The 25377-nt window shown below is 40.1% G+C and overlaps 2 protein-coding genes across 5 annotated transcripts in view; one reads left to right on the top strand and one right to left on the bottom strand.

Annotated features, from left to right (window-relative positions):
* Positions 1-4271, top strand: part of atic (5-aminoimidazole-4-carboxamide ribonucleotide formyltransferase/IMP cyclohydrolase) — a 9543-nt gene extending 5272 nt beyond the window's left edge. Inside the window, exons 11-15 of the mRNA XM_051111046.1 lie at positions 269-394; positions 582-674; positions 753-935; positions 1803-1958; positions 3034-4271. Of these exons, the coding sequence (XP_050967003.1) occupies positions 269-394; positions 582-674; positions 753-935; positions 1803-1958; positions 3034-3153 (678 nt within the window). The 3' untranslated portion in view covers positions 3154-4271. The remainder of the gene's footprint in view (positions 1-268; positions 395-581; positions 675-752; positions 936-1802; positions 1959-3033) is intronic.
* Positions 3578-25377, bottom strand: fn1b (fibronectin 1b). Of its 4 annotated transcripts, none has more exons than XM_051110965.1 (46): positions 25038-25377; positions 24550-24675; positions 24154-24291; positions 23937-24068; positions 22807-22944; positions 22138-22299; positions 21439-21636; positions 20985-21167; positions 20641-20817; positions 19808-19960; positions 18971-19099; positions 18604-18744; positions 17235-17347; positions 16522-16690; positions 16239-16415; positions 15936-16064; positions 15685-15774; positions 15367-15561; positions 14405-14683; positions 14060-14323; positions 13878-13972; positions 13457-13625; positions 13216-13302; positions 12591-12782; positions 11453-11731; positions 10909-11097; positions 10730-10819; positions 10360-10626; positions 10163-10279; positions 9915-10088; positions 9459-9614; positions 9240-9353; positions 8816-9115; positions 8531-8718; positions 8347-8434; positions 8072-8254; positions 7683-7772; positions 7385-7573; positions 7187-7276; positions 5933-6420; positions 5711-5849; positions 5464-5625; positions 5058-5183; positions 4870-4976; positions 4693-4782; positions 3578-4594 (listed from the first exon to the last, which is right to left on the bottom strand). In XM_051110965.1, the coding sequence occupies exons 1-46, from the start codon at positions 25195-25197 to the stop codon at positions 4517-4519; spliced, it is 7500 nt and encodes a 2499-aa protein (XP_050966922.1). In that variant the 5' UTR covers positions 25198-25377; the 3' UTR covers positions 3578-4516. The 4 variants fall into 4 exon arrangements, with proteins under 4 accessions (XP_050966922.1, XP_050966939.1, XP_050966931.1 ...); XM_051110982.1 differs by having other exon boundaries at positions 5933-6060; XM_051110974.1 differs by lacking the exon at positions 11453-11731 and having other exon boundaries at positions 25038-25376.

Raw genomic sequence — 25377 nt, 5'->3', positions numbered from 1 at the left:
TGACCATGAAAACAGTTATATGTTAAACATTATTTCATTTTAAAATGTTATTTATTCCTGTGACGCAAAGCTGAATTTTCAGCATTATTGAGCTTTTTTTTTTTTTTTCTTTTTTTTTGTTACAATGTAAGTCTTTTCTGTCACTTTATTAATTAAAAAAAAATTAAAATATTTTTTTTTTTTGCTGGCCCAATCCTTCTGTGAAAGCTCAAAAGCCCATGTCTTTCAACATGGCTCTAATGCTTCAAAATGTATGTCCTGTTTTTAGATGGATCCTGAATATGAACCTGATGAAGAGGAGGTGAGGGTGCTGTTTGGTTTGCACCTCAAACAGAAGAGGAATGGAGCTGCCGTTGATAAAGAGCTCTTCAGCAACATTGTGTCAAAGGGCAATGTGAGAAACACCATTACTGCTATGTTTCAAGTTCAACTTGCACTCTTTTTTTTTTTTTAAACCATATTCTGTAGTAAATAATGTAGGACACATGGTTTTATCAGTTTCAATTTGATTGTACTGTAAAAAGATGGCAGTGATATTGTTAATGTTTTGTTTTTTTTTCTTCCCCTGTTTCCTGAAAAAGCTCTCTGAGAGTGCCCTGCGAGACCTCATTGTAGCCACTATCGCAGTGAAATACACTCAGTCCAACTCTGTGTGTTATGCAAAGGATGGTCAGGTAACCAAACTTTAAGAACGAATTTTCATTTACTTTAAATGCCGAAACGCATCATTGTGTGATTTGTATGTTTGTTAGGTGATCGGCATCGGCGCTGGGCAGCAGTCTCGTATCCACTGCACTCGGCTGGCAGGAGACAAGGCTGATAACTGGTGGCTCAGGCATCATCCACGAGTGCTCAATATGAAATTCCGCAGCGGAGTTAAGCGTGCAGAGATGGCTAATGCCATTGATCAGTATGTCAGCGGAACAATTGGAGAGGTATTACATCCAAAAACTTATTTGCACCAGTCATAGAGGAATGTATTTGGCTAATTAGCTTGGTGAATATTTGGCTAGGAGAATGTTTTTCAAATGATCTACACCAGCCAAAAACATACTAAACTAATTCCAAAAGCTACAGTGCTTTTAATGAATTATCCACATTTTCTGTTTTTATATCCTTTGAGGACATGCTGTGCAAACGTGGTGTTGATTTGGTCATTTTTTTGATATTTGGGATCATTAAAGTGTAATATTTTTGGGTGAATCTCATGAAAACTGTCAACTGCCTGACTTATTTCACTCTAAAATCCAAATTAAATCTAAACATTAGGGCTGGGAAAATAAATCGATACATGGCGACTCTAGAAATGGCTCTGCATGGATTCTGAGATTTTCTGAATGCGACGCGATTCTCTCTTTAATCAATTCTGAGCTTAGTTTTTAACAGCAGATGGCACTGCATGCTAAAAAATAGCTGTACTACTTGCTTCCAATTCCTTACACACACACTTGAACCTAAAATAATCATTCATAAAGTTCAAAAAGGTTGAAGCAAATTACAAGGGTGTTTGCAATGGGCTGTCTTTACATTAATCTTGTCACGCACAAGCGCTTTTCTGTGTGAGCTAAAAACTGGATTAGAGTGGCATCTGCTGTTAAAAATTAAGCTGAGAATCGCGATGCATTTGGAAAATCATGACGTGTCAATTTCTCTCTGCAGCTATAACAAAATTACGTAATTTTGGGTGAAAAAGTGCTTAACTGAAAAATGTTGCAATGTGTTATTTCATGTAAAGCTTTGGGCGATATAAGATTAGTGGGCCGTGGAGTTTTTCTTGATGATTTTGAATATTTTTACGTCAGGGTCCAGATATGGAGGTTTGGAAGGGTCTGTTTGAGGAGGTTCCTGAGACTCTGTCAGAGGTTGAGAAGAAGAACTGGATCAGTTCTCTGCAGGCTGTGGCCCTCAGTTCTGATGCTTTCTTCCCCTTCCGGGACAATGTCGACCGTGCCAAACGGGTAAACACCCTCTCCTAGTGTTATCAAGTTTAAGACATTATTCATGTTTTATGCACAGTTGTATACACCTAATAAAATTTGCTTGTTGCTGTACATTACAAATGCGTCTTAAAGGAGAAGTCCACTTCCAGAAAAAAAATTTACAGAAAATGCACTCACCCCCTTGTCATCCAAGATGCTCATGTCTTTCTTTCTTCAGCCGTCAAGAAATTGTTTTTTGAGGGAAACATTTCAGGATTTTTCTCATATAATGGACTGATATGGTGCCCCGATTTTGAACTTCCAAAATGCAGTTTAAATGCGGCTTCAAGCAATTCCAAATGCGGTTGTAAACAATCCCAACCGAGGAAGAAGGGTCTTATCTAGCGAAAAATTTTCATTTAAAAAAAAAAAAAAACAATTTAAATACTTTTTAATCTCAAACGATCATCTTGTCTTGCTGTCCCTGATCTTTCTGTATTTTGGTTCAAGACAGTTAGGGTATGTCAAAAAATTATGTTTTCTCCCTCAACTTCAAAAATGATTTCAAAATCATCCTGCATCACTGCAGAAGTACCGACCCAGTCTTTGCAAAGTGAACATGCAAAGAAGGTCAAACACCTTTAACAAAAAAGGTGAAACAGATATGTAAGACGATTTTGAAGTTGAGGGAGAACATGAGATGGGAATTTTTCGACGTTCCCTAACTGTTAAGAACCAGGAAAAAACTGTTCAGGCAGAGCGAGACAAGATGAGCATTTGACACTTAAAAAATCTAATGAAACAATCAGACAAGACCCTGATTGCTCGGCTGGGATCGTTTACAACCACATTTGAGATAGTTTGAAGCCGCATTTAAACTGCATTTTGGAAGTCCAAAATCGGGGCACCATATCAGTCCATTATATGGAGAAAAATTCTGAAATGTTTCCCGCAAAAACAAAAAACATAATTTCTTTACAGCTAAAGAAAGAAACACATGAACATCTTGGATGACATCTTTATCTGTCAATTTTTGTTCTGGAAGTGGACTTCTCCTTTAAGAAGCTATATGAATGGCATATAAAAGTGACTAATTTATTGTTTCTGGTTTTAGAGCGGTGTGGAGTATATTGCCGCCCCCTCTGGCTCTACTGCGGATGAGGTGGTCATCAACGCCTGCAATGAGCTGGGTATTACCCTGGTGCACACCAAGATCCGTCTCTTCCATCACTGAAAAGCATTATAAAACATCCAGTTGAACACAAATATCCAGCTAGTTTCACTGTTTATGAAAGTTTAAGGTTTCTTTCTTTTTAGATGACCATCTTGTACTGTAATTTCAAGTTGCTGTCCATATTTCATAACATAGCCTAAAAGCTAGTCTGTCCATTTTGACAATAACTCAGTAGTACTTGAGTCCGAAAGCCAAGAGCCAAGTGACATTTTTGTGGCTGAATAGTTAAATTCTTCTTACATGCCTTCTTTAACACTGATAAGCTTAGAATATGATCCACTACTATTAATTTATATCTTTTCATTGCATAATTTCTGTGTGAAACATTTGCAATGTGAAATTGTCTGTACACTTCCTGATACATTCCATTGTGCTGCCTTTTGTGTCCATCAGCATTACAAATAAAAACACAAACCACATATAATAGTTTGTCATAGATTCCATCAAGAGTTTATTTGCATTTGTTGACATGTTTCTTGCAAGGTTTACTTCAGAACCTGGTTCCAAAAGAATTTGTTTTGAGCGACATTTTATAAATACAATGTCATGAGTCTTGCAATATATCAAAAAATGGATTCAACAGTAGCAAGAACTGGTGTAGACAGTAGAACAATGACAATCAAAAATAACATTCTATACAATCCAAACACTTCTGAATGAAGGGGATAAATAGTCAAAGAATTTAGAAAATTAAAATTTGTATCAATCTATAAACAGTGCTGACTCTAATAATCAATGAGCCGTGTTAAAGAAAAGAAAATTATATAAAAGACAACTGAGACTTGATTTCTTTTGGTACCTCATTGTACCCCCAGTGGTGCTCTAACATTCTTATACAACAGTGCTTGTTTTTACTACTTTGTCTTATATTTGCCCTTACGTCAATTAATAAAGACTGAAATCCTCTGACAATAATGGTAAGGTAGTTTTTTTTAAAGATGTAATTGATTAGAAAGCTGTATATTAAAAAAAAAAAAGTCTCTTCACGTATCAACAGAGAAAGTGCACTTTCCTGTTATAGTTTTGGTATTATGTAGACTGCAATAAGAAATCTCGTTTTAATATTGCAATACGTTTTTAAATTGATGTATAAAACACTAGCAAACAAAAATTTAAAAGCCATTCAAATTCCTCAACCAACCAACAGCCAATAAAAGGCTGTGAATAAATGCAGCTGTTGCTATGGCATCACAACAGCTGCTGTAAAGCAGCAGCTGGACGGCAGTGGAGATGTGGTGACAAACAGGGCGGTTTTAAGGCAGTATGTGATTAGTATGTTCTCATTAAACATCACATCTTTATTACATGTCCCGAATGAAATGATGCATAAAGAGGGCATGGTGGAGTTTGGCCAGAAACGATTTTACTCTCCGGTTTTGGCATTGGCTACAGCATCTGCAAGAAGCTCAGGTCGGAGACATTCGATGGGGCACTGAATGTTCTGGAAGAACAAAGAGGAATATGTTATATATTGAAAAGAAGTATTTATCTGCATATCTGCCATTTGAAATGCTGGCAAGATTGAAGGCTGATACTTACCACCCTTTGGCCAGTGTTTAAGCGGACGGGCTTCAGCAGGTCAGAGCTTATCTCAGCACCAGGCCTTCTGCAGTTCTCACAGCGCCAACCCTGAGGAGCAGCATTTAAACATTTAAAAAACTCTTTTCTAACTCTTTTGAATTTTTCTTTCTATATTTTGTCAAATTCTGGTCTTACCTGCTGTCCTCCATAACATGTGCAAGTGCAGATGGCACCCAAGTATTCCTTCTGCCACTGGTTTCCAACCTGGTACATCTTTCCATCATCATAACATATGGACTCATCTATAACGAAATGCAAGAATTTTAATTCCACTGATTGGAAGAAACTTGATTATACAGTGGCTGTTAAGAGAAAGCACTTACGTGGTTCGCACTTGAACTCTCCTTTGCCATTGCCCAAGCAAGAGCAGCTCATCAAGTGACCGTTTTCTGCCCGTCGCTCCCATTTTTCACCAATGCGGTAGTTGTTTCCACTGTCGTGACACCATTCTGTGTAAAAAGTGGTATTTAGAGTAGATACACTCATACAGGATCATCTACAGCAGGGGTGCCCAAACTTGGTCCTCGAGGGATGGTATCCTGCAGAGTTTAGCTTGAACATGCCTGCTGGAAAATTTCTAGTATGCCTAGTAATAGCTTGATTAGCTGATTCAGGTGTGTCTAACTGGGGTTGGAGCTAAACTCTGCAGGTCATCAGCCTTCCAGGACTGAGTTTGAGCACCCCTGGTCTACAGGATAAAATCCACCATTTGATCTCTAAGTTACTCACTGGAAGAGTCACATCTGAAATGTCCACTTCCTAAGCCAAGACATTTGCACCAGAGTTTGAAGCCAGTCTCAGACATACGCTCCCATTCCGCTCCAACATCATGGTATGTGGCTGTAAAGGTGTCATAACAAGAGTCCTTGCTAGATGAACCGTCTCCTGTAACTGTATGGGAACAGAATAAAGAATCATTAGGATAAGCATCATAAGCATGTGCATTTTTGAAACTTCGAGTTCATTGATCCTTGACCTGTGTTTCCAGCGGTGACCATTTCCTCCAAAATTTTGTGTTTGAGGGCTCCCTTCAAGGCCTCCACAATGACATTATAAGAGGCACCAGAGGTGAGACCGATCAGGGTGGCGCTTGTGGTTGTTCCTGGGACGCGCATCTGCAAAACAAAAAGGACGTTTTAAGACCTTTTTCTTTTGCGTTCCATCTAAGATTTTCTGTACATCCTTTCTAGGTCCTCACCTGGAACATCTTCTCATTTGGATGGGTAACGGGGTGGCAGGACACTAGGTAAGCAGAACTCTGCTGGTAGGGCTGCCATGAGATGGTGGTCTGGGTCTGGGCCTCCTGTGGTTGTCCGGTCTTGTCTTCTGGAAAACCAAAAAGATTGCCATCGCCAGGCCTCTCACTAACCTGAATAATGCGAGGCACACGACCCCCATCGGGTCCAACCTTGGGGATGTAGACTAAGGTCTCCCCAACTTGAGGCACATAAGGCTGGGGTCGGGGTTGGTTAGGTTGAGGGACTGTGTGACGATGATGAGGCTCATAGCCTTTGTTGGGTTGACTTGGCTGATTATTGTATTCTGTGTACTCCACGTGCTGGCCGTGTGCATCAGGCGAGTCAGGCCCAGTGGGACCCACTGTATGAACTCTGTTGTCAGGTTCAGGCACATCCAGCTTGTCTGGGCCACCGCGGTGGGGCAGACTGGGCAGATCAGAGGTCAGCTCTGGCAGGAAAAAGGTGTTAAAAGCAAAGCAGCAAGTAAAGAGGCAGCCACAGTCGCATCTGCCAGCCAGTAAGGCATAATGAAGCATAATGAATCGGTCAAGTAACGACAGTACCTGCTGATATCATTTTAAAGAGAAGTTGGTCCAAGAATTCTCTCAAAATTCACCAATGTTTTATAATTAAACATTGAGGATTATGTGCATCACGTTTGGTTTGGATATGATGTAAGATTCAGTCCAAGAATTCACTTCTCCTCAGAGTGAAAACATTGGTGAAAGTCTGGACCAGCCCTTTAAGCACTTACCAAAGGTTTTGATCATAGTATTCCAATAAGGTGACATTTAGTTTGAATAAATTAAACAATGTAGTGCTGAGCTCTAGCCAGCCAGCTTGATGCATCAATTAAGCAACATTAAAAGCATTTTACTCCCATTTTGCTTTTCAATTCTGAGTGAAATTCATCATTAAAAAGCTAAGCAATCTAAGAAAATCTGTGGCTTAGCCAAGTGTACTTGTGAAATGCAAGCCAGCATCAAGCTTTTATAAAAATCAGTGTAGGCTAGTTTAGCAAAATGTGCTTTATTTCAATTGCATGCTTGCAATTGCATGCTAGCTTGTACTGTTCAGCAGTAAAGCATAAGGGAGTACACTTTATGTCTCATTATGTGCTTTAACATTCTGTATTTACATTTATCCATGAATCTGACATTTTTATTTAAATTGACTCGTGTTCAACATCTGTTTTTATTTGAGAAAATACTTACGAGTTGTGGCTGTGCCAACCAGTGGTGTGCTTCTGTGGTTATTCAGCAGGGCAAAGATCTTTATCGTGTATTGTGTGCCTGGTTTCAGACCTGTTATTGAAATATCATAATATGGTCACACAGTGCATTATAAATTTTATTTCACAAGCCTAATTTACCAACATCTATGTATACCACGTCTGGTGTTCTGGGTCTTACCAGTGATGGTAGCGTAATTCTGGCCAGCAGTAGGGCGTGGTGTAAGCTCATGAGGTGAGCCACCTGATTCTTCATAAGTGATGTAATATCCTGTAAAGTGTGTTGGAGGGGGTTGCCAGGTGAAGGACATGGAACTGGGGGTCAGCGAGGTGAATTGGAGGTTAGTTGGAGGCTGAACAGCTGGCCGAGCTGTGACAATGTAAGAAAAAATAAAGTTTAAGGTCATACTGTTTAGTTTTAGATTAGCATTAATACAGTGTATCACTTTTTACACATGGGCAGATTTGCTTAGTTGTACCTGTGGTCACCGTCATTGTGAAAGGAGGGCTCCGAGTATTTCCATTTAGTGTGTACATGTTGACCACATACATGACGCTTGGCTGCAAACCTGAGGCACGGAATAATTTTTTTTCAGTAAGCAGCAATACTCCCAACATGGTTTAAAAAAATGGCAATTTATGTGTTTACCCAGATCAACCAGGATGCAACATTTACAGTAATCTACCATGATAACCCCATAGATTTTAGACACTACTGTGATGGTAATACAGTGGTACTCTTTGAAGTAACTCTGAATACAATATAAATACCATGAAAGTTCACGACACCATTTTTGAGCAAACAGTAACCATTAATGTTGAAACAGATTCCCTGGAGTAATAATTTATAAACTGTACAGTAACTTACCAGTGACAACGTAGGTACGGCTTTCAGCAGGAATAGTCTGCCTGAAGGTGGGGTAATCTCCAGTTTTGGGTGTGGCTTCAATAAGGAAACCTGTCATTGGCTCATTATTTACAACACGCCAACTGAGAGTGAATGAAGTGTCTTTCACATCAGTGATACGGACTCGGCGAGGAGGGGTTATATCTGCAGAGTCAATGACATTATAGTTTCGATTTAATACAGAGAAACTACTAAAAATCACTCTACACAATGCAATATATGGGTAACCCACTTACTTTCAGCGGTGGTGCACTCTCCAGTGAGAGGAGAACTTTTTTCTAAACCTCTCAGTGCATAGACATGAACTTCATAAGCGGTGGCCACCTGGCAGTAAACAACAGACATTAAGGCTAGAGATGGCCAAGTCCTGATTCAACTTTTTTAATGTATTTGTAAATTGCAAGAAGGTTGACCTCTTACCATGAGCCCGGGCACTAAGACTTGTGTGGAGTCTGGTGCAACATTCATTTCTTTGGGTTGGGCATAATGATTCTTTGGTGATACCACCACACGATAGCCAGAAAGTCTGGCATTGGGTGCCTGCCATGTCACGACAAAAGAAGACGGACTAATGTCGCGGAAATCTATCTCGGTGGGAGCAGGAACAGCTGGGAAAGGAAAAGGGACATGAATCAGCACAGGGACTCATCCTTATTGTCTAATTGACTACCTTGAAAAGCTAAGTTGAATTCGGAGAGGTCATACCAGTGGGCTGAGACTCCTCATAAGTAGTTTGCTGAATGCCCTCCAGAGTACGGACTGCGGTACGTCCTTTCATGGGAATGACTTTAACGTTGTATGTGGTTCCTGGGCGCAGACCTTGGAGAACCACACTCTTATCACGACCACTTATGGCTGGTTGGTATTCCCTTTCTCCCTCCTCTGGACTAGAGTACAGAACCCTGTAGGAGGTCACTCCTGGAACATGTGGAACATCCCATGTCACAAGCATGGAGGTTGAGTCCACATCAGAGAAGGTCAGATCTCTTGGATGCTGCAATTCGGCTAGAGAGTTGGAAGGAGAGTTGGAAGGTGTTAACTGGAAAGCTGCTGGCTCAAGCCCCGTAAGAAACAGCAATAAATTCAATTATTGAGCAAGTCCTTAACTCCAAATTTAAAAACCACCAACCTGTTTTAGCTTTCTGGACCACTGGGGCGCTCTCTCCTTCTTGGCTGAGAGCAATCACATTAATTGTGTATTCCACCGTGGGGACCAAACCACGGATAGTCATTTCTGTACGTTCTGAAAAGATAGAAACAGAATAGTTATTGCATCAAGTCCAAGTACTGAACCAGTTATTCCAAATTAACTTCTAAATTATGAGTAGTAATAAAAACCAGGACTTACCAGGGCCAACCAGCTCAGAGAATGTAGGACCTTGCCCATCCTTGGGTGTCCCTGTTACTCTGTAGCCTGTGATTGGACCTCTAGCTGGGCTCCAGCGGACAGTCAAGGCATTGTCTTGGATATCAGTAACATCTAAATCTGATGGGGATGGAACACCTGAGAATGGAAAAAAACAATTACAATCACAAGAAATTTGTGGTAAGCTAAAGGTCAGTACACTAATACTAGGGTCACCAAACTTAGTCCTGGAGGACCGGTGTTCTGCAGAGTTTAGCTCTGACTTGCCTCAACACACCTGCTTGGAAGTTTCAAGCATACCTAGTAAGAACTTGATTAGCTGGTTCAGGTGTGTTTATTTAAGGTTGGAGCTAAACTCTGCAGGACACCGGACCCCCTGGACTGAGCCTGGTGACCCCTGTTTTAATAGATACAGATATCTTGAGTATGAGTGCTTACTTCCACCAGCAGTCCTGTGTGTGATGATGACTGGTGTGCTGGAGGCTGGGCTGTCCCCTCTGCCAGTCACAGCATACAGCGTGATGGTGTATTCGGTGTCTGGACGCAGGCCCTGGATGGTGGCAGTGGATTGTGTTCCTGGAACAGTGAACTCTCTGGGTACATCTCTTTCGCCTAGGAATCAATGAAATGGAATCAGTTCAAGTTGTAGCAATGGAACACAACTCCACTTAAACACTTCATCATACCTGATTCTCCATGTGTGATCTTGTAGTAGCGTACAGTGACTGCTGGGGCATCCCAGGAGATGGTGATGCTAGTGGGAGTGGAGGACGTCACGGCCAGGTCAGTGGGAGCATCAGAGACTACAGGAAGAAACAAGAGTTGCATCACTATACCTCACAAAGATGACTAAATAAATCTTTTTCCCCATCTTTCTTCTTACCAGTTGCTTGAGTTCCAGTAAGTGGTAGGCTTTCTTTATTGCCACTGACAGCATAAATATAGACAGTGTACTCTGTCTCTGGGGCCAGGTTCACCAGTGTGAAGTAATTTCTTGTTGGGGGAAGTCTCTCGTCCTTTGCACGCCCACCACTGGTTGGTTGATAGCGTAGGCGGTAACCTGTAATGACGGCACGTGGAGCCATCCAGTGCACGGTAAATGAGTTGGTGGAGACATCAGAGAAGTCCAGATTTGTTGGGGAGTCCAATTCTGTGTGGATAATGAGAACAAAATCAAATGGAGGAACTGATGGAGCAGAACAGGGAGTGGTTAGAAAACAATTAAACACCAATTCTTATATCCAAATACGTACTTGTTTTCTGAGTACCAGTAACAGGTTCACTCTCTCTGTCGTCATACACGCACACTACTTTTACCAGATACTCCGTATTTGGCAGCAAGTCTGAATCGAGAAATATCAGTGTGTTTAGACTGTAAGACACACATAGGTGAAATAAAGAACTTTAAATAAACGCAGCAGTAAACCCTTACTCTGAAGGACGAAGTTATTGATGGCACTTCCTATATTGAGTTCCTGAGTGTCATCATCATTTTTTGTGGGATGGTAGCGGATGACAAAGCGACTAATTTCAGATGGCTGAACAGAAGGGGGAGTCCATGACACACGCATGGTGTCTGCGCCCACCTCACCAAAGTTCAGGTTTGTGGGGGCAGGAACAGCTAAACAAGAAGAGATGAAGTCAAAAGTTTTCTTATTAACATGAAACAGGAATACAATAAATACAATGTGATACCCCACCAAGTGCAAGTTATAGTAGTGCATTCCCCACAAATGCAAATACAAACATACACCTAGAAATGCAATAATATTATGATGTAAGCAGATGATTGTTTCAAAAAGCTGCACCGAGTTTGGTTAATCTTGGCTAGCTGGACAAGGAGGTAATGAAATGAAGTGGCTTGAGCGAATGGTGTTTGAGGGATGAGGGTCTGAGCCTCTCATTTATGTCCATTCCTTTCCCTCTTCTTTTATCCCCGCCCTCTGAAATGTAATAAGAAACCTAGGATAATTCACCATTTTGGGTTTGCTGTGTGATCACCGAGGGCACACTCTCCGCCTCGTCTGTAATGGTGGACACACTGATGTCATAATTGATGCCTGGCTCCAGTCCACGAATGGTATAATAGCTGACGGAGGAGTTCACCACGTCCTCCAAAATAGGAAAATTCTGGCCGGCCGTAACAACCCTGATATGGTATCCAGAAACTGCCGGGTAATTTACCGGGGTCCACCTAATTCCGATTGTGGTGTCCGTGAAATCAACAAAGCTGAGATCACCCACCTTGGGCACATCTTTAATTGGTTTACAAAGTTGTATTTATGGGAAAGGGAGAGAAAAGACAAGACACACAGAAGCAATGACAATGACTAATTAGGACAAGCAGCAAATTACTGTACTCATGCCATCAGTGCTAACAAATGCTAATAGCTAATTAATCATCAGAAGACATGCACACAAAAATGGAAATTAAACAAGCTTTTGATTTGAATTAGTCACACTACAAAATTAGAAATTAAATTAGAGAAAGTATCAAGCTTCAAAATATCTAGCATCTATTAAATTCAATAGATATTTTCAAACATTTAAAACCAAAAGTAAAACAGCCATGCTTGTTGAGAATTACACAATTATTTTCATGATGCACAATTAATTGATTAAACACCGAAGACTTAATGGAAAGAAGAAATTACTTGATTTAAAAGTTAATGAATTACTTGATAAAAGTTAATATTCCAATGTATTAAATGCAGTCTTTGTGGATCTTTGCGGATCTTTGCAGGGCGCACGTGATCAGTAGCATCCAGCAGAAGCAGGATTATGTGGTGTATTAGATATAGCTCGAGGGTGGAGACTGAGGTTTGGGCTGAAAACTGGAGCCCTATGAGTTGTGAGCCATGAGTTATCACCACTAATAGACTTGTTGACTTCACTTTTGATGTTTCAGAAGCATACTTGTGATCAACAGTCCATAATACAGATATGCTTTAAAAAAGCAATTGACATTTTTGTTGACTTGGTGTCTTGAGAGGATGAATTTCTAAATCTGCGAATCCATAATTAGGTGATTCTCTGGATCAGATATGGTGGTTTTGATCCAGCAGAGCATGGCTTGAACTTACCTTTATTTATTGACTATAAATGGGGTCTTACCTTGCGTAACGGTGGTTGAGACAGGCTCACTCTCCAGGTGGTTTTTGATAGTGTAGACACTGACATTGTATTCAACGCCAGGACTGAGGTTCTCAAGGGTACATGAGGTTTCATGCCCTCGAACAAACTCTTCTAGAGTATTTCCACGCTGTCCATTGGTTGGTGTGCATGTCACTCTGTAGCCAGTGATGTCTGAGAGGATAAAGGAGATATTGCAAGCATAAAAAAATTGAAATGGGCACTTAGTACAGTATTGCGACAGTGATACGGATGAAAGATGGTAATACCACCTAATTACCATATTCATATACCACAATGTTATGTATATAAGTTTCTTCAAAGAATACCATGATGACCAGTAAACTATGGTTTACATTTTTTAGTAACAGCATGATTAACAAGGGATAAAAATACATGCTAAGAGTTAGAATTAAAAAGATAAATAAACAGGGAGCAATAAACAGATGACTGGAAGAACAGATCATTCCCATAGTGGGACGAAATTAACTTGAATATTTGAAATGGTCACATACACACACAGCCTACTCAAATAGCCAAGGTCCACCAGCATGCTTCAAAGAAAGGGTGAACAAGGATAGGGAGTGGGTGTACAGTCAATATTTACCTGGACTTTTGGTGCTGGTCCATCTAACATTGAGTTCACCGGTGACAGGGTTAGACACCACATTCAGGTCAGTTGGTGGGGATAGAGCTAATGTGACCGAGCAAGGAGGAATGAAATTCAACATTAGAAAATGTATGTATCCAATTTATAGCCTAGAAGTCTCTTGTCTTTGTAGTTCTAAAACCTTAAAAGCTTTCAGACAATGTCAGATTTACTTGAATTAGACTCATCAGTAACTTACATGTCACAACTTTGTTTGTGATAGGTTTGCCATGCTTTCGGCCATTGAACAAGGGTTGCAAGTTGTAGGTATACTCCAGTCCTGGAGTCAGACCAGAAATGTAAATAGTGCCATCTCCAGAGGTCACATCTCTGGGAGCCTCACCACCTTGGCTGGGCCTCACAGACATCTGAGAGAAGGACACATGTTCTTAAGTCATGGAGTCTTTTTCTAGAAATGCATAGGCAACTTAGACTTTTTTTCAGCGGAGAATGGAAACACTTAAAGAAAGGTGATGCATTTCCAACAACTCCTGAGAACAATACGCAAAATCTACAATGTGCCATCCAATGTATAACAATATTGCTTCGTTATTTTCACCTGTTTTACAAAACAAACTGATAATGTGGCAACCAACAAATTGTAAATACAGTGTTTATACCCTGTAGCTGTATCGTGGTAATGGGATCCAGGTAACAATGATGGCTGTATCAGTGACCTCTGTGGTGAATCGAGGAGCATTACCTGTTGGCTGAGCTGAAGAACAAAAGCAAAAAAGGGGATGGGGGGTCAAAATAGGCACCTTGAAGAAACCTCAGAAAAAAAGGTAGAGGGGCTACACACATGTTCTGAAGGCATCGGTGACTCCCTCGCTGAGCGTGTTTCCTTGCTCTGAGTGTAGAGTGACTAAGTACTCTGTGTCGGGCTGAAGATCGGTGAGCTTGTATTGAGAGTCACGGCCGGGAATCCTCAGCTGTTTGGGGCTGGAGCTTCCCGTACTGATGAAGAGGCGATAACCAGTGACTTGAGCTCTGGGTACAGACCAGATGACCAGAGCGCTGTCATCAGTGATATCAGTGAACCGCAGGTCGGTAGGGACATCAGGCTCTGAGAAAGAAATGTAGTGAGAAGTTGATCAAGATGGTACGTATAATCTTTTGTCAGATGAACAGCATGAATGTCACCTACTTGTAGATTTCTCCCCAATCAAAGGTTCGCTCTCCACTCCTCTGTTGACGGCATAGATATGGAAGCGGTAGAGCGTGCCAGGTTGCAGGTGCGTGAGCTCAGCATAAGCATTCTGCATCACAGGAAGCTGAAGGGGTCTCTGGGCCCGGCCATCTGTGCTTACGGGTGCAAAGGTTACACGGTATCCTGAGACCTCATTAGGAGGACCAGTCCAGGTGATGGTGATCTTGACATCGGTAACTTCATAAAACTGCAGGTCTGTGGGAGCTTGGACCTCCTCTGTTAATGTGATGTAAAGCAAAATTACAATCTTCCCTTCTACTACAAGGGGAGGTAGGAATGATTATGTAAACACAAGCTAGGGCAAGCCTGTTCTGTTCAAATCCCTAACCATAAAATCAAAAGAAAGAGTAATGCTTGGTTTGATAAGTTTCTACTAAATATTTATAAAATCGGAAATGTCTGTATCATCACTTTGTGCTTTTGTAGAGTTCAAAAAGAGTACTCTATTAGCTTCAAGAGAGAAAAGCAAAATCACACCAAGGAGGAAAAAGTTAATAAGGAACTGTATGTTTGGTAAAAAGACCTCAGCTGGCAAGAGAGAACAGAACGACACTCAAAACTTCCCAGTCCATCCTTATAAGGTTGTATTGGCTCTGAGAGAGCACTAAATCTCCCCGCTCAGCCATTTGCTAGACTCAGCTCTCATTGTGAAGAAGCAGAGAACTGGCAGACATCTTTACACGTGAATGAGAAACTTGGGGAGGAAAAGTGAGTAAAAGCCTCTGAATAAAGTTGTTTGAACTCCAGTACAGACATAAATACTAAGTTTTGATACAAGCAGAGGTAAGAATACGAATTTGAACTAACAGAATACAAGAGATGCAGCATAAGCTATAAAAATAAAGTGGGAAGGTGCTGTCCAATAAATGGATCCTAAAATGGATCTTCTGAACTCTTACCAGGCTGTTGCTCTCCAGCGGTGCTGACCTGCAGGACCAAAGGTTGACTCTCCATGTTGTCTTCCACTGAGTAAATACTGACATTGTATGACAGGCCAGGTCGAAGGTCACCCAGTGTCACAAATGTTTGAGTTTCAGGGAGGATGAGTTCAGTACTGCTGCCCTCGACCGTGGGTGTGTACACCACACGATAGCCTGCGTACACACATTAGATGATAAATTGTTAATACCGATTCCACAGTCATCTGCAGATGTAGTAAAATGCAACTTTTGAAGACAATTTTAATGCATGAATGTTGGTACGCAAATGTTTCTCACCAGTTATAGGTGCTTGGGGTTTGGACCATCTGATCATGATGGACGTCTCCTGTACATTTGAGACCTCATGGTTGGTTGGAGCATCAGGTGCTGTGAATAGATACATGATTAATTTGAATGTGCAATGCAATGCAAGGAATTTTCTTTTGTAATGAACTTGCGAAAACATCTAATTCAAGCCTGGTTGGAAATATTCATGGCTGTTAAATGTTCTCAAAAAATTAATTCTGGCACAGTGATGGATATCCTACCGGTGGTCTGAGTGGTTGTCAGGATGAGATTTTTATCTCCTTCTGGATTGACTTCAAAAACTTGGACGTTGTACCTACGGCCAGGCAGAAGATCTTGAATGTTCACTGATGTAGCTGTTCTTGGGAGGTCTGTGGAAAAAAGGGTAATTATGAAATAAATTTGTACAAAGTCACTTTCAAATTCGAATTTATTCTAATTGGACAAGAAAATGTATTTTCAAGTATTTTCACTGCTGTCAATTTGAGCATTACCTTTTCTCCTATTCATTTTTCAACAAGTTGCATGTCTCCTACAATGCTTACCAATCACATTTTGTTGGGCTCCTTCCTCAGAGAGTTCATATTGCACTCTAAATCCAGACACTGTCTCAGATGCAGACACCCAGGAGATGACAAAGCTGCTGGAGGTGATTTCGGTAACGGACTCTGAGGTGTCCACTATTCGTGGGGGCTGGGTGGTCTCACCCTCTGCTTTTTCCACTGCAGAAATGGAAATATGCTGGATGAGTTTTCATGTGTTTTATGTCAATAGCAAGGTATTTGAAATTCCTTATTTAGCATAATAAAAAGATAAAAATCTACGTACAAGAGCCATATGTAGTGGTGAAGTCAAAGCGAGTGACCTCTCTTGGTCCGTAGCGTAGAATGCTGATCAGCTGACCTTCATAGGTCAAACCTGGTTTAAGGCCTGAAATGGTGTGCGAGTTGATGTGCCCAGGAATGGTCACCTCCTTCCAGGGTGTACGTGTGTTTTTCTGTAAAAGGAACACGTTACACAGTATTATGATAAAGGCACGTTTGTGAAAGGTTGACATTCAGAATTACTGAATTACTGAAGAAAACTGAAAGTGTATGGTTGTTTTTGAAAGTACGTTGGCATGCAAAAATAAAATATTGTCCAAACATAGCTTCAGACAAATTGCAATTTAAAACGCCCCTGGCAGGAAAAAATTCTAAAAAGCCTCTTTCTTTTCGTTAAATGCACAATTTTGCAACTTTCCACTAAAGTCCATGTTTCATCGAATCAGAGTAAAGAGTAAATGTGTGTTTTTAAGTTCAAGGACTGTGGCTTGTTTGTCCGTGATGAAATCTCATCCAGTGCTTTTAGCATAGGCGATCATCCCTTGCCCAAAGAGGTACACAAACATTCACTAAAAGGACAAAATGTCTTTCGTTCCAGGAATCCTGATTCAAATCGATGCTTTTGTACTCTTTCTTAAATAAATTGTCGCTATATCAGCATTAAATCCCAGCTCTGAAAATCCTCAAAAAATGAGAGTACAAAACACAAAGACTTACGACTCTCCACTTGAGGATATATTGCGTAATGTGGGCAGACTGGGGTGCATTCCATTGGATGGGATGTGAATTCGGCTGATTACCAGCTTCTGTGATGATGACCCGAACAGGAGCTTTTGAGAAGGATGATAAAAATTAATGATTGTTAACTTGACTGTTTAGATAGTTTCATACTGTAAAGGCCATTTACTCTGCAACAGTATCAACAGGTGATAAACTCACTCTAAAGAAAAGGAAAGCAAGGAAAGGAGAGAAGTCTCTGAAAACAGTCTGTTTTGTATTAAAAGTTTGGATAAGACGGTTGAGAATCTGTTGTCTGGCCAGATGTCTGAAGATGGAGCAAAATTACCCCAGTTTGTCAAATAAGGCAGTTAAACAGTCCGAAGGATGACTGCATGGGTGCTGTGTTAAAAATCACACCCGGCCCTAACATTCTGCACCCACTTTACCCTTTATTATCCCCATGCCTTCACAGAGTTTGGTTAACAGCTGCATGCAATTCAAGGCAGTGAGGTCATTTTGAACAATTCTAATGTCCCCTTCACCTCTGGCAGAAAATATATCAGCCTTTGCGGTGTCAAACCAAAACTACACAAAATGGTAAGATGGTAACCCAGATACAAATTCACAGTGGCCCTTCAAAAACGCGACCTTCGAAATACAGCGCTAAAGACAATCATTTACAGATGGTCTGAGTACATAATGTGGCTGTTCTTTTTTTGGTTCTGTGAAGGTCGTAAAAATACAGCTCACACTTTCCTCAAAAAAGGCCAACAGCTAACAAACAGCACTACAGGCCATTTGGTTGCTCAGAATTGCAAATGAACAGCAGACCTTGGTATTAAAAGCAATAGATGTATTTGAGAATCACATTTGGTATTTTGCACAGTTGTGCCGTAACCATAGACAAAAATAACATTTTCAGAGGGTTCTAACACAGTGGTGCTCAAAGGCAGGATTTTTTAGGGAAAAACGTGGTACTTTTTAAAGCTTGACAGCTCCATTCACTCTATCTACTTTTGTTATAAATAAAAGAACAGCCTGGATCTTTAGCTAAATCCATTGAAGAAAAAATAAATAAACATAAACACCTGTCCCATCTGGCTAACTTCAAATGATCCCCCTGTGGAGAGGTTAGAAGGAGGTAGACATTTACATATGCTAAAGACGTTGTTGTTAGTAAACGACAGACGAGAAATCCTTCAGTGGGACCATTTGAGACTTTCAAAAGGAAAACAAACATGCATAGTCAACCATTAGTCAAGATAAAAGAGGGTATTGCGGGAAAGTGACTGTCAGCATCAACAGATGTCCTGTTTCTTGCCTTAGTTCTGTTATCTAGGTCTTTTTCGAATGTGAGATCTCTTACCAGTAGACTGCAGAGGCTCACAGGCCAGTTCTCCAATGCCGTTACCATAGCAGGAACATCTATACGGGACGCCTTGAATGACCTTATTCCATGTCTCGCCAATCTGGTAGAACACCTTAGTCTCAGGTTCCTGGCACTGGTCTAAAGTAAAAGAAAATTGTTTGTGTAGACAAAGTAAAAATAGACTTAACTCAGATATGTTTACATAAACTATTGTTTAAGTCAAGTCTGTTCGATTTGAATCGAAGGAAACGTGCTATTCTTGCTAAACATATAAAGGAAAGTTCTGACATTTTGGGAAAAAGGTTAGAAAAAGAAAACAACAAAAGACTAAACATAGCAGCAAAATTAGAGAGCGCCAGCTTACCGATGGCATCACACTTCCAGCGACCACGACCTTGTCCAAAGCATGTGCAGTTCATCATGTAGCCCTGGTCATGACGCTTATCGAAGGTCTCGTTAACATCATATGTCTGGCCATTCACAACGCACTGGTCTGAAATAGGAAGAAGAATTTTTTGAGCAACTTTATGATGACTACAACTGATAAAAAGGGAGATCTATGCACACTTTGGGAGATGTGGATCATCTATACTTTTAATTTGTAGGCAGAATCTACATAGTTTTAGACACAAGCTGAGGCTACTTGCCTAAGAAAGTGACAGTAAAGGCTTTACAGTCTTAATTCCAATAAAGAATATTATTTCAAACAAAAAAAAATGCTGTTCTTTTGAACTATGTATCAAAGAATCTTAAAAAAAATGCATCAGGGATTCCAATAAATATTAAGCAGCACAATCATTTTCAACAGTGAAATAGAAATATTTCTTAAGCAGCAAATCAGCATCATGTGACAATGAAGACTGGAGTAACGATGCTGAAAATTCAGCTTTACATCACAGGAATAAATTAAAATGTAAAATATATTTAAATAGAAAACAGTAATAACTGTAATAATATTTTTTTTGTAATTGCATTTTTGATCAAATAAATAAATTCAGTCAATAAATGAGCATATGAAACTTAAAAAATGTTACCAACCCCAGTAGTGTAAATAAAAGATTTATAGTATATTATATATATTTCATGTATTTTTTTATTTACTATATTCATAATTTACTATGTATTGTTACATCCAGAACTTTTTTTTTTTTAAATCAGTGATATAGTTGTAAGATAAGTGTATTTGAGAACATCTAATGACCTCTGAGCTGAGTGTGGGAAATGCAGTTCCACTCTCCACGTCCATTGCCCTGGCACGTGCAGCGCATCATGTGCCCAAGCGTGTCATGACGTTTATCCCACTCGTCACCAACACGGTACATGACATCATTAACGGTGCAGACTTCCTCATGAGCTGGAATAATATGAAATAAAGGAAATTATAATTGCATAAAAACCAGCTAAATACTTACAACAAGCAGGTCTATTCTGAATGGACGGTAATGTTCCATGTCCATTCTGAGCTCATTCTCCCTGGAACTTAGCCAGGAACTATGTGTGGTCTGGATCGGTGCCAGGCTTAAAACCCTGACAAGGGCGGACCCCATAGATCCAGTCGGCAGAGCCACAAATCAGTACCCTATTACATGCCTTAAAAACTCCAACGCCCTTAATGGCTCTTAAATACATCTCGGGAACTCATTTGCAGGGCACTGAGTGTCACAGCCTGAGCACATAAATGACCAATTAAGGCCAAAATATCTATTACCATCTATAAAACACAACTTCAACTGAATGCATTAAAAAGAACCAATAATTTAAACAGATAGCAACACACAGTTATACTCCTACTGACACAATGAGTGCGTGCAAACTGTATAAATGTATTGTAATTGGATAAAAGTGATCTTTATGCAGCAATGTGCTGAAATCTTTTAGATTTAACAGTGTACTCAAAGTTTCAATGTGCAATTTTTTTGTGTATTTCCACTGTGTATCTATAGAGGAAATATCAAAGCCATTACTGCTGTAAGAGAATGGCTTTGCAGTTTCTGAAAGGAGAAAATTTAACCTAAAACAATTAAACATGCTCACCAGCCATGGGACAGAATCCGTATTTACGATCTCCATCATAGTCAGTAGTGGTACCGCACCACTTCATGCTGTCACGACGGCCGTCAGATGTGCAGTCGGTGTAGTTGCGTCCATTATACTTGAAGGGAAACTGGCACAGAGCACCATTAGAGTTTCCTCCACGAGTCGTCACAAGTTCTGAAATACCAAAAAATGTTGTATGTTGGTTTTTGCAAAGGCTTTACCTCCTTGGCCACCTATGCAGTGTGACTATGTTGGTCGAAACTAACATAAACTGGGCAATTTGCTGGTTTAAGTTGCTGTATTCAAGGGACATAAAGAGAGGGGCTTTGAGATGCACTTACGGTTCTTTCGTGTACAGAATGAGTACATGCCGTCGCTGTCATAGTCAGATGTAGTACTGCACCAAAGCTGCCCATCATTTCGGCCTTCAGAGATGCAGGAATAGTGGGTGTTCCCACTAAAAACAAATGGGAACACACATTGCTGCCCACCGGAGTTGCCACCGTAAACAAAGGACTGTCCGTCTGCATAAATCAAGGGGAGGACAACATTATTAATGGCACCAGGTGTGTTTTGATCATTAGAAATGTAATGCAATTAAAGGATCAAGCATCTGGCAAATGCATAAATGCAAATGTTTTTGCCTTTTTATGCACAGAAGTAGTAGAAAAAAAGAACTACAAATGGGTAAGAGACAACTTAAACCAATCAGTGACATGACTTTCAAGGCTCAACAAGGCCATGGTTCAAAATATTTCTGAATTCCTAAATGTAATTGAAATAGGTAAAGGTCACCTTGCTCCTCGCAGCTGATTCCTCCTCCAATGCAAGTGCACAGCATCTCCTTGCTTCCCTGACTTCTGATCCAGCTCATGCCATTGGAATAGTACACACCAGAATCAGTTTTACAGTTGCCCTCTTCGAGAAGATCAGTCAGGACATCGACTTGGTTTATCACTGGTAAAACTCTGTGAGTCATGGTAGACCCAGAACCTGGTCAAAAAGACAACAGAAATGAGCTGTTGAAGCTTATAGCAAAAGCTTTTATTCCAGTAGGAATAAAAATTCCAAAGGAATTCCAATTGGAATTTTTAATAAAGTTTAAAATCAGTCACATTGGGTGACAATTCCTATAAAACTTTTTTGACTATTATATTTAAAAGACAAGCAATTTATTGGTTACTTAGGATCTATGTGCTTTAGGATTTAAATTTTGTTTTATGCTATATGTCATTCCTTGGAATTCCTATTGGTATCCTTTCAGATTTGTTACAACAGATATTCCAATAGGTTTGGTTTGGTTTATGTAATAAACATCTGGGCTGTTACACACTTATGCAACATATCACCTACAGTAGGCAAATCTGGCCTACAATTTCACAAATGCTGCACCTTTCATTGGCTTTAGTGTGTGCACAAAAGCATGGAGAATTGGAATTTAAATAATGCAATTACGCTTTTCCATCCATCCGACAGCAGATTTTGTACACGTACCAATGGCGAGTGTTGAATGAGAAGCAGCGTGTCTGTCACACTTCCATTCTCCACGACCGTTGCCTGTGCAAAGACACTGCAGAGTGTTTCCACTGGTGTCAGTTTTGGTCCAAGTCTCACCAATACGGTATGAGGTTCTGGTATCCTCGTCATTACAGCGGTCTGGAAAAGACAATGAAACAGTTAAAGGTGACAAATGGCACATAACAAACATAGAACAGCCTATAAGATACATTCATATTCTCCCACTTTTTTTTTTTTGCTTGGCACAAGGTTGTTTGGGAAACACCTCCACAACATCACACTTCAGTAGGCTGTCTTTATGACTCTGATGGAGTGTTTTCTGACACTTTCCAAGCAGAGAAGGTGATCTTAATAGTGTTTGTTCACCCACTCCACTTCCTTTCACTGCAAGACTTCAACATCAATAGCGCTGGAAAGTCATGCTGTAATTTTCCATGTGCATGCTCCTATCCAACTGTAGGAAGCTTGCTTCTCTGCAGAGCTCATTGGTAATTATGTAATAAGGGTGTGTCATGCAAATAACTAAATAGACATGGAAAAATGCTGTGCTTTGGAGAAGAAGTAGGCGTCCACTGAGCAACAACCACATCAAAAAGACACTTCTTACTGATGTTGAAGACATGCAATATTGAAAACAATTCTTACTTCTGGAGGTGCAGGTGATGCGTCCATTGCCCTCTCCCAAACAGGTGCAGTCTACTATCATCCAGCCTTGATAGGGTTTCTGCCATGTCTGACCAACCACATATGAAGATCCTAGCGAGTCATCATAACAACGCTCCGCTGTGAAGATACAGTAAATTTAGCATCTTGTTCTTTCCACTTGGGTGTGGTATGCAAGCATGTCAAATTTCCAAAAAGAGGCACATGCAATTTCATCTTAGTGGGCATATACACACAACCAAACAAGAAACCAATAAACAAGCCAAGTCATGTGATCATGTCATGTGATTAATTATGACCCTGGACCACAAAACCAGTCGTAAGTAGCATGGGTATATTTGTAGCAATAGCCAAAATTACAGTGCACTGTATGGGTCAAAATTACAGATTTTTCTTTTATGCCAAAAATCATTAGGATGTTAAGTAAAGATCATGTTCCATGAAGATATTTTGTAAATTTCCTACTGTAAATATGTAGTAATATGCATTGCTAAGAACTTCATTTGACAACTTTAAAGGTGATTTTCTCAGTATTTTGATTCCAGATTTTCAAATAGTTGTATCTCTGCCTTATTTATTCAAACAAAGCTTGTTTATTCAGCTGATTATGTTTAAATCTCAGTTTCAAAAAAGTGACCCTATGACTGGTTTTGTGGTCCAGGGTCACAAAAGTTAAAAAATATAGAAGTACTTAAGCATACTTGTTTTTTATACCCTTATGAAGTGGTAATACATTTTTAACATTACAGACATGAGAAATTTAAAACTTTTTACTTATCCTAGAGTACCTTGGTTTTGCATAATCTTTATGAGTTGAACTATCCCTCATCCAAAGAGCACTGGGATCTGAGAAAGTTTTTTTTTTTTTTTTTCATTTTCACTTTTTATACAACTCTTATGCAACCAACAAACAAATAATAGCTGAATTTACATGCCATTTAAATAAAAAAATAAATACCCTTCCAAGGAAATTAAAATTAACTACATTTATTTCATAATAAAATATTCCTTAAATATTCCTATTAGCAAACAGCTTGACTATTTATTCAGATTTACAGAAATAGTCTGCAAACTCTTTACAAAAACAAATGTACAGGTAAACACTGACTCACCAACTGGTTTACAAGTCCACTCTCCCTTTCCATTGCCAAGGCACACGCATTCAAGCATGTAGTCTCCAGTGTCGTGTGGTCGTGTCCAGGTGTCTCCGATTCTGTAAGAATTTCCTCCTTCATGGCAGCGATCTGTAAACAAGAAAAAACGGATGATTTAGTTTAAAAAAAAAAAAAAAAAACTTACAGTTTATTTTTTCCCGGTTTTTGGACTTACTTGCGATTGTGCAACTAATTTTGCCTTTGCCGGACCCAATGCAGGTACAGTCCCATATCATGCCATCCTTCGGCCGCTCGTAAGTCTGTCCGACTCGGTACGAGCGCGCATTGAATTTGTCATAGCACGTCTCCTCGGCTGCAGATGTAAAAAAAAAAAAAAAAATGAAAAAATATACGATATGTCTCTGCATCTACATCATACTACAAATGCATAACTTAAGTAAAGCTTCATATTAAACAGATGATAACCTAACAACTCGTTCATCGCGCATATAACTATGTGCGTAATTGCGCATTCTTGCGCACTCACGAAAATCATAAATGTACTACTTGAAACATAATCTTAATGCATCAAAGCTCAGAATAAAAAGGTCTGAATGATAAAAACGTTCACCTGCAGGTTTGGATTTACACTTGACGCCTGTAGCCCCCTCACAAGTGCAGACGAGAGTGCTGTCCATGTATTGACGCTCCCACTGATCGTTCTTCCTATAAAATCGGCCGTTGTCGCTGCAGCCACCTGAAGTTAAAAAGACACACTTAGCATATGTTTTCCTATACAGAACACGTCTCTTGTACAGTGATCTTATTTATGATATATAAATATACAGATATGCTTTTAAAGACCAATTCTCCCTAATGACTAACATGCGTTTTACTCGTATATTAACTGTTTATTAGTACTTATAAAGCATAGGTTAATGCATTATTCTGCATGGCTATATATTAACATCCTTTAATCCTACCCCATACCTAAACTTAATAAGCAGCGAATTAGGGTTTACTTAGTAGCTGAATAGTTAGTAGGCAGTAAATAGTGAGAAATGGAGCTTAAAATAAAGTGTGACCTTTCCCCCTAACTAAATAAGCTGGTGAACTTACTTTCATGGATTGCTAAACTCCTGGCTTCCTCGTAGACCGGGTCCAGACGGGCTTGTTCCTGCACATGTCTTTTATTTTTCCCTGCAGACTGAGGCATACAGTGGACGGATCCCCCGATGCATAGCAGGAGCAGAAGCCTCTTTACTGAGATACGGGTCATTTTCACCCGTTACGGAGAACAAGTGTGTCAATATGAAGTGTTTTCTGATGCGCACTGAAGAGGAAGGCGCGGAGAGGTTTGCGGAGGTTTATTGTCTTTGCGCACGGTTGTATTTCAACTGCCTTCCCCTGACTGTACTGAACCTCCGCCGTCCAGCTGATGTGGGACGAGTGCTCTTTT

The sequence above is a fragment of the Labeo rohita genome, chromosome 1, assembly GCF_022985175.1.
Source record: "Labeo rohita strain BAU-BD-2019 chromosome 1, IGBB_LRoh.1.0, whole genome shotgun sequence".
Lineage (NCBI taxonomy): Eukaryota > Metazoa > Chordata > Actinopteri > Cypriniformes > Cyprinidae > Labeo > Labeo rohita.
The sequence above is the reverse complement of the archived record's forward strand: the minus strand, read 5'-3'. Positions and strand labels throughout refer to the sequence as shown.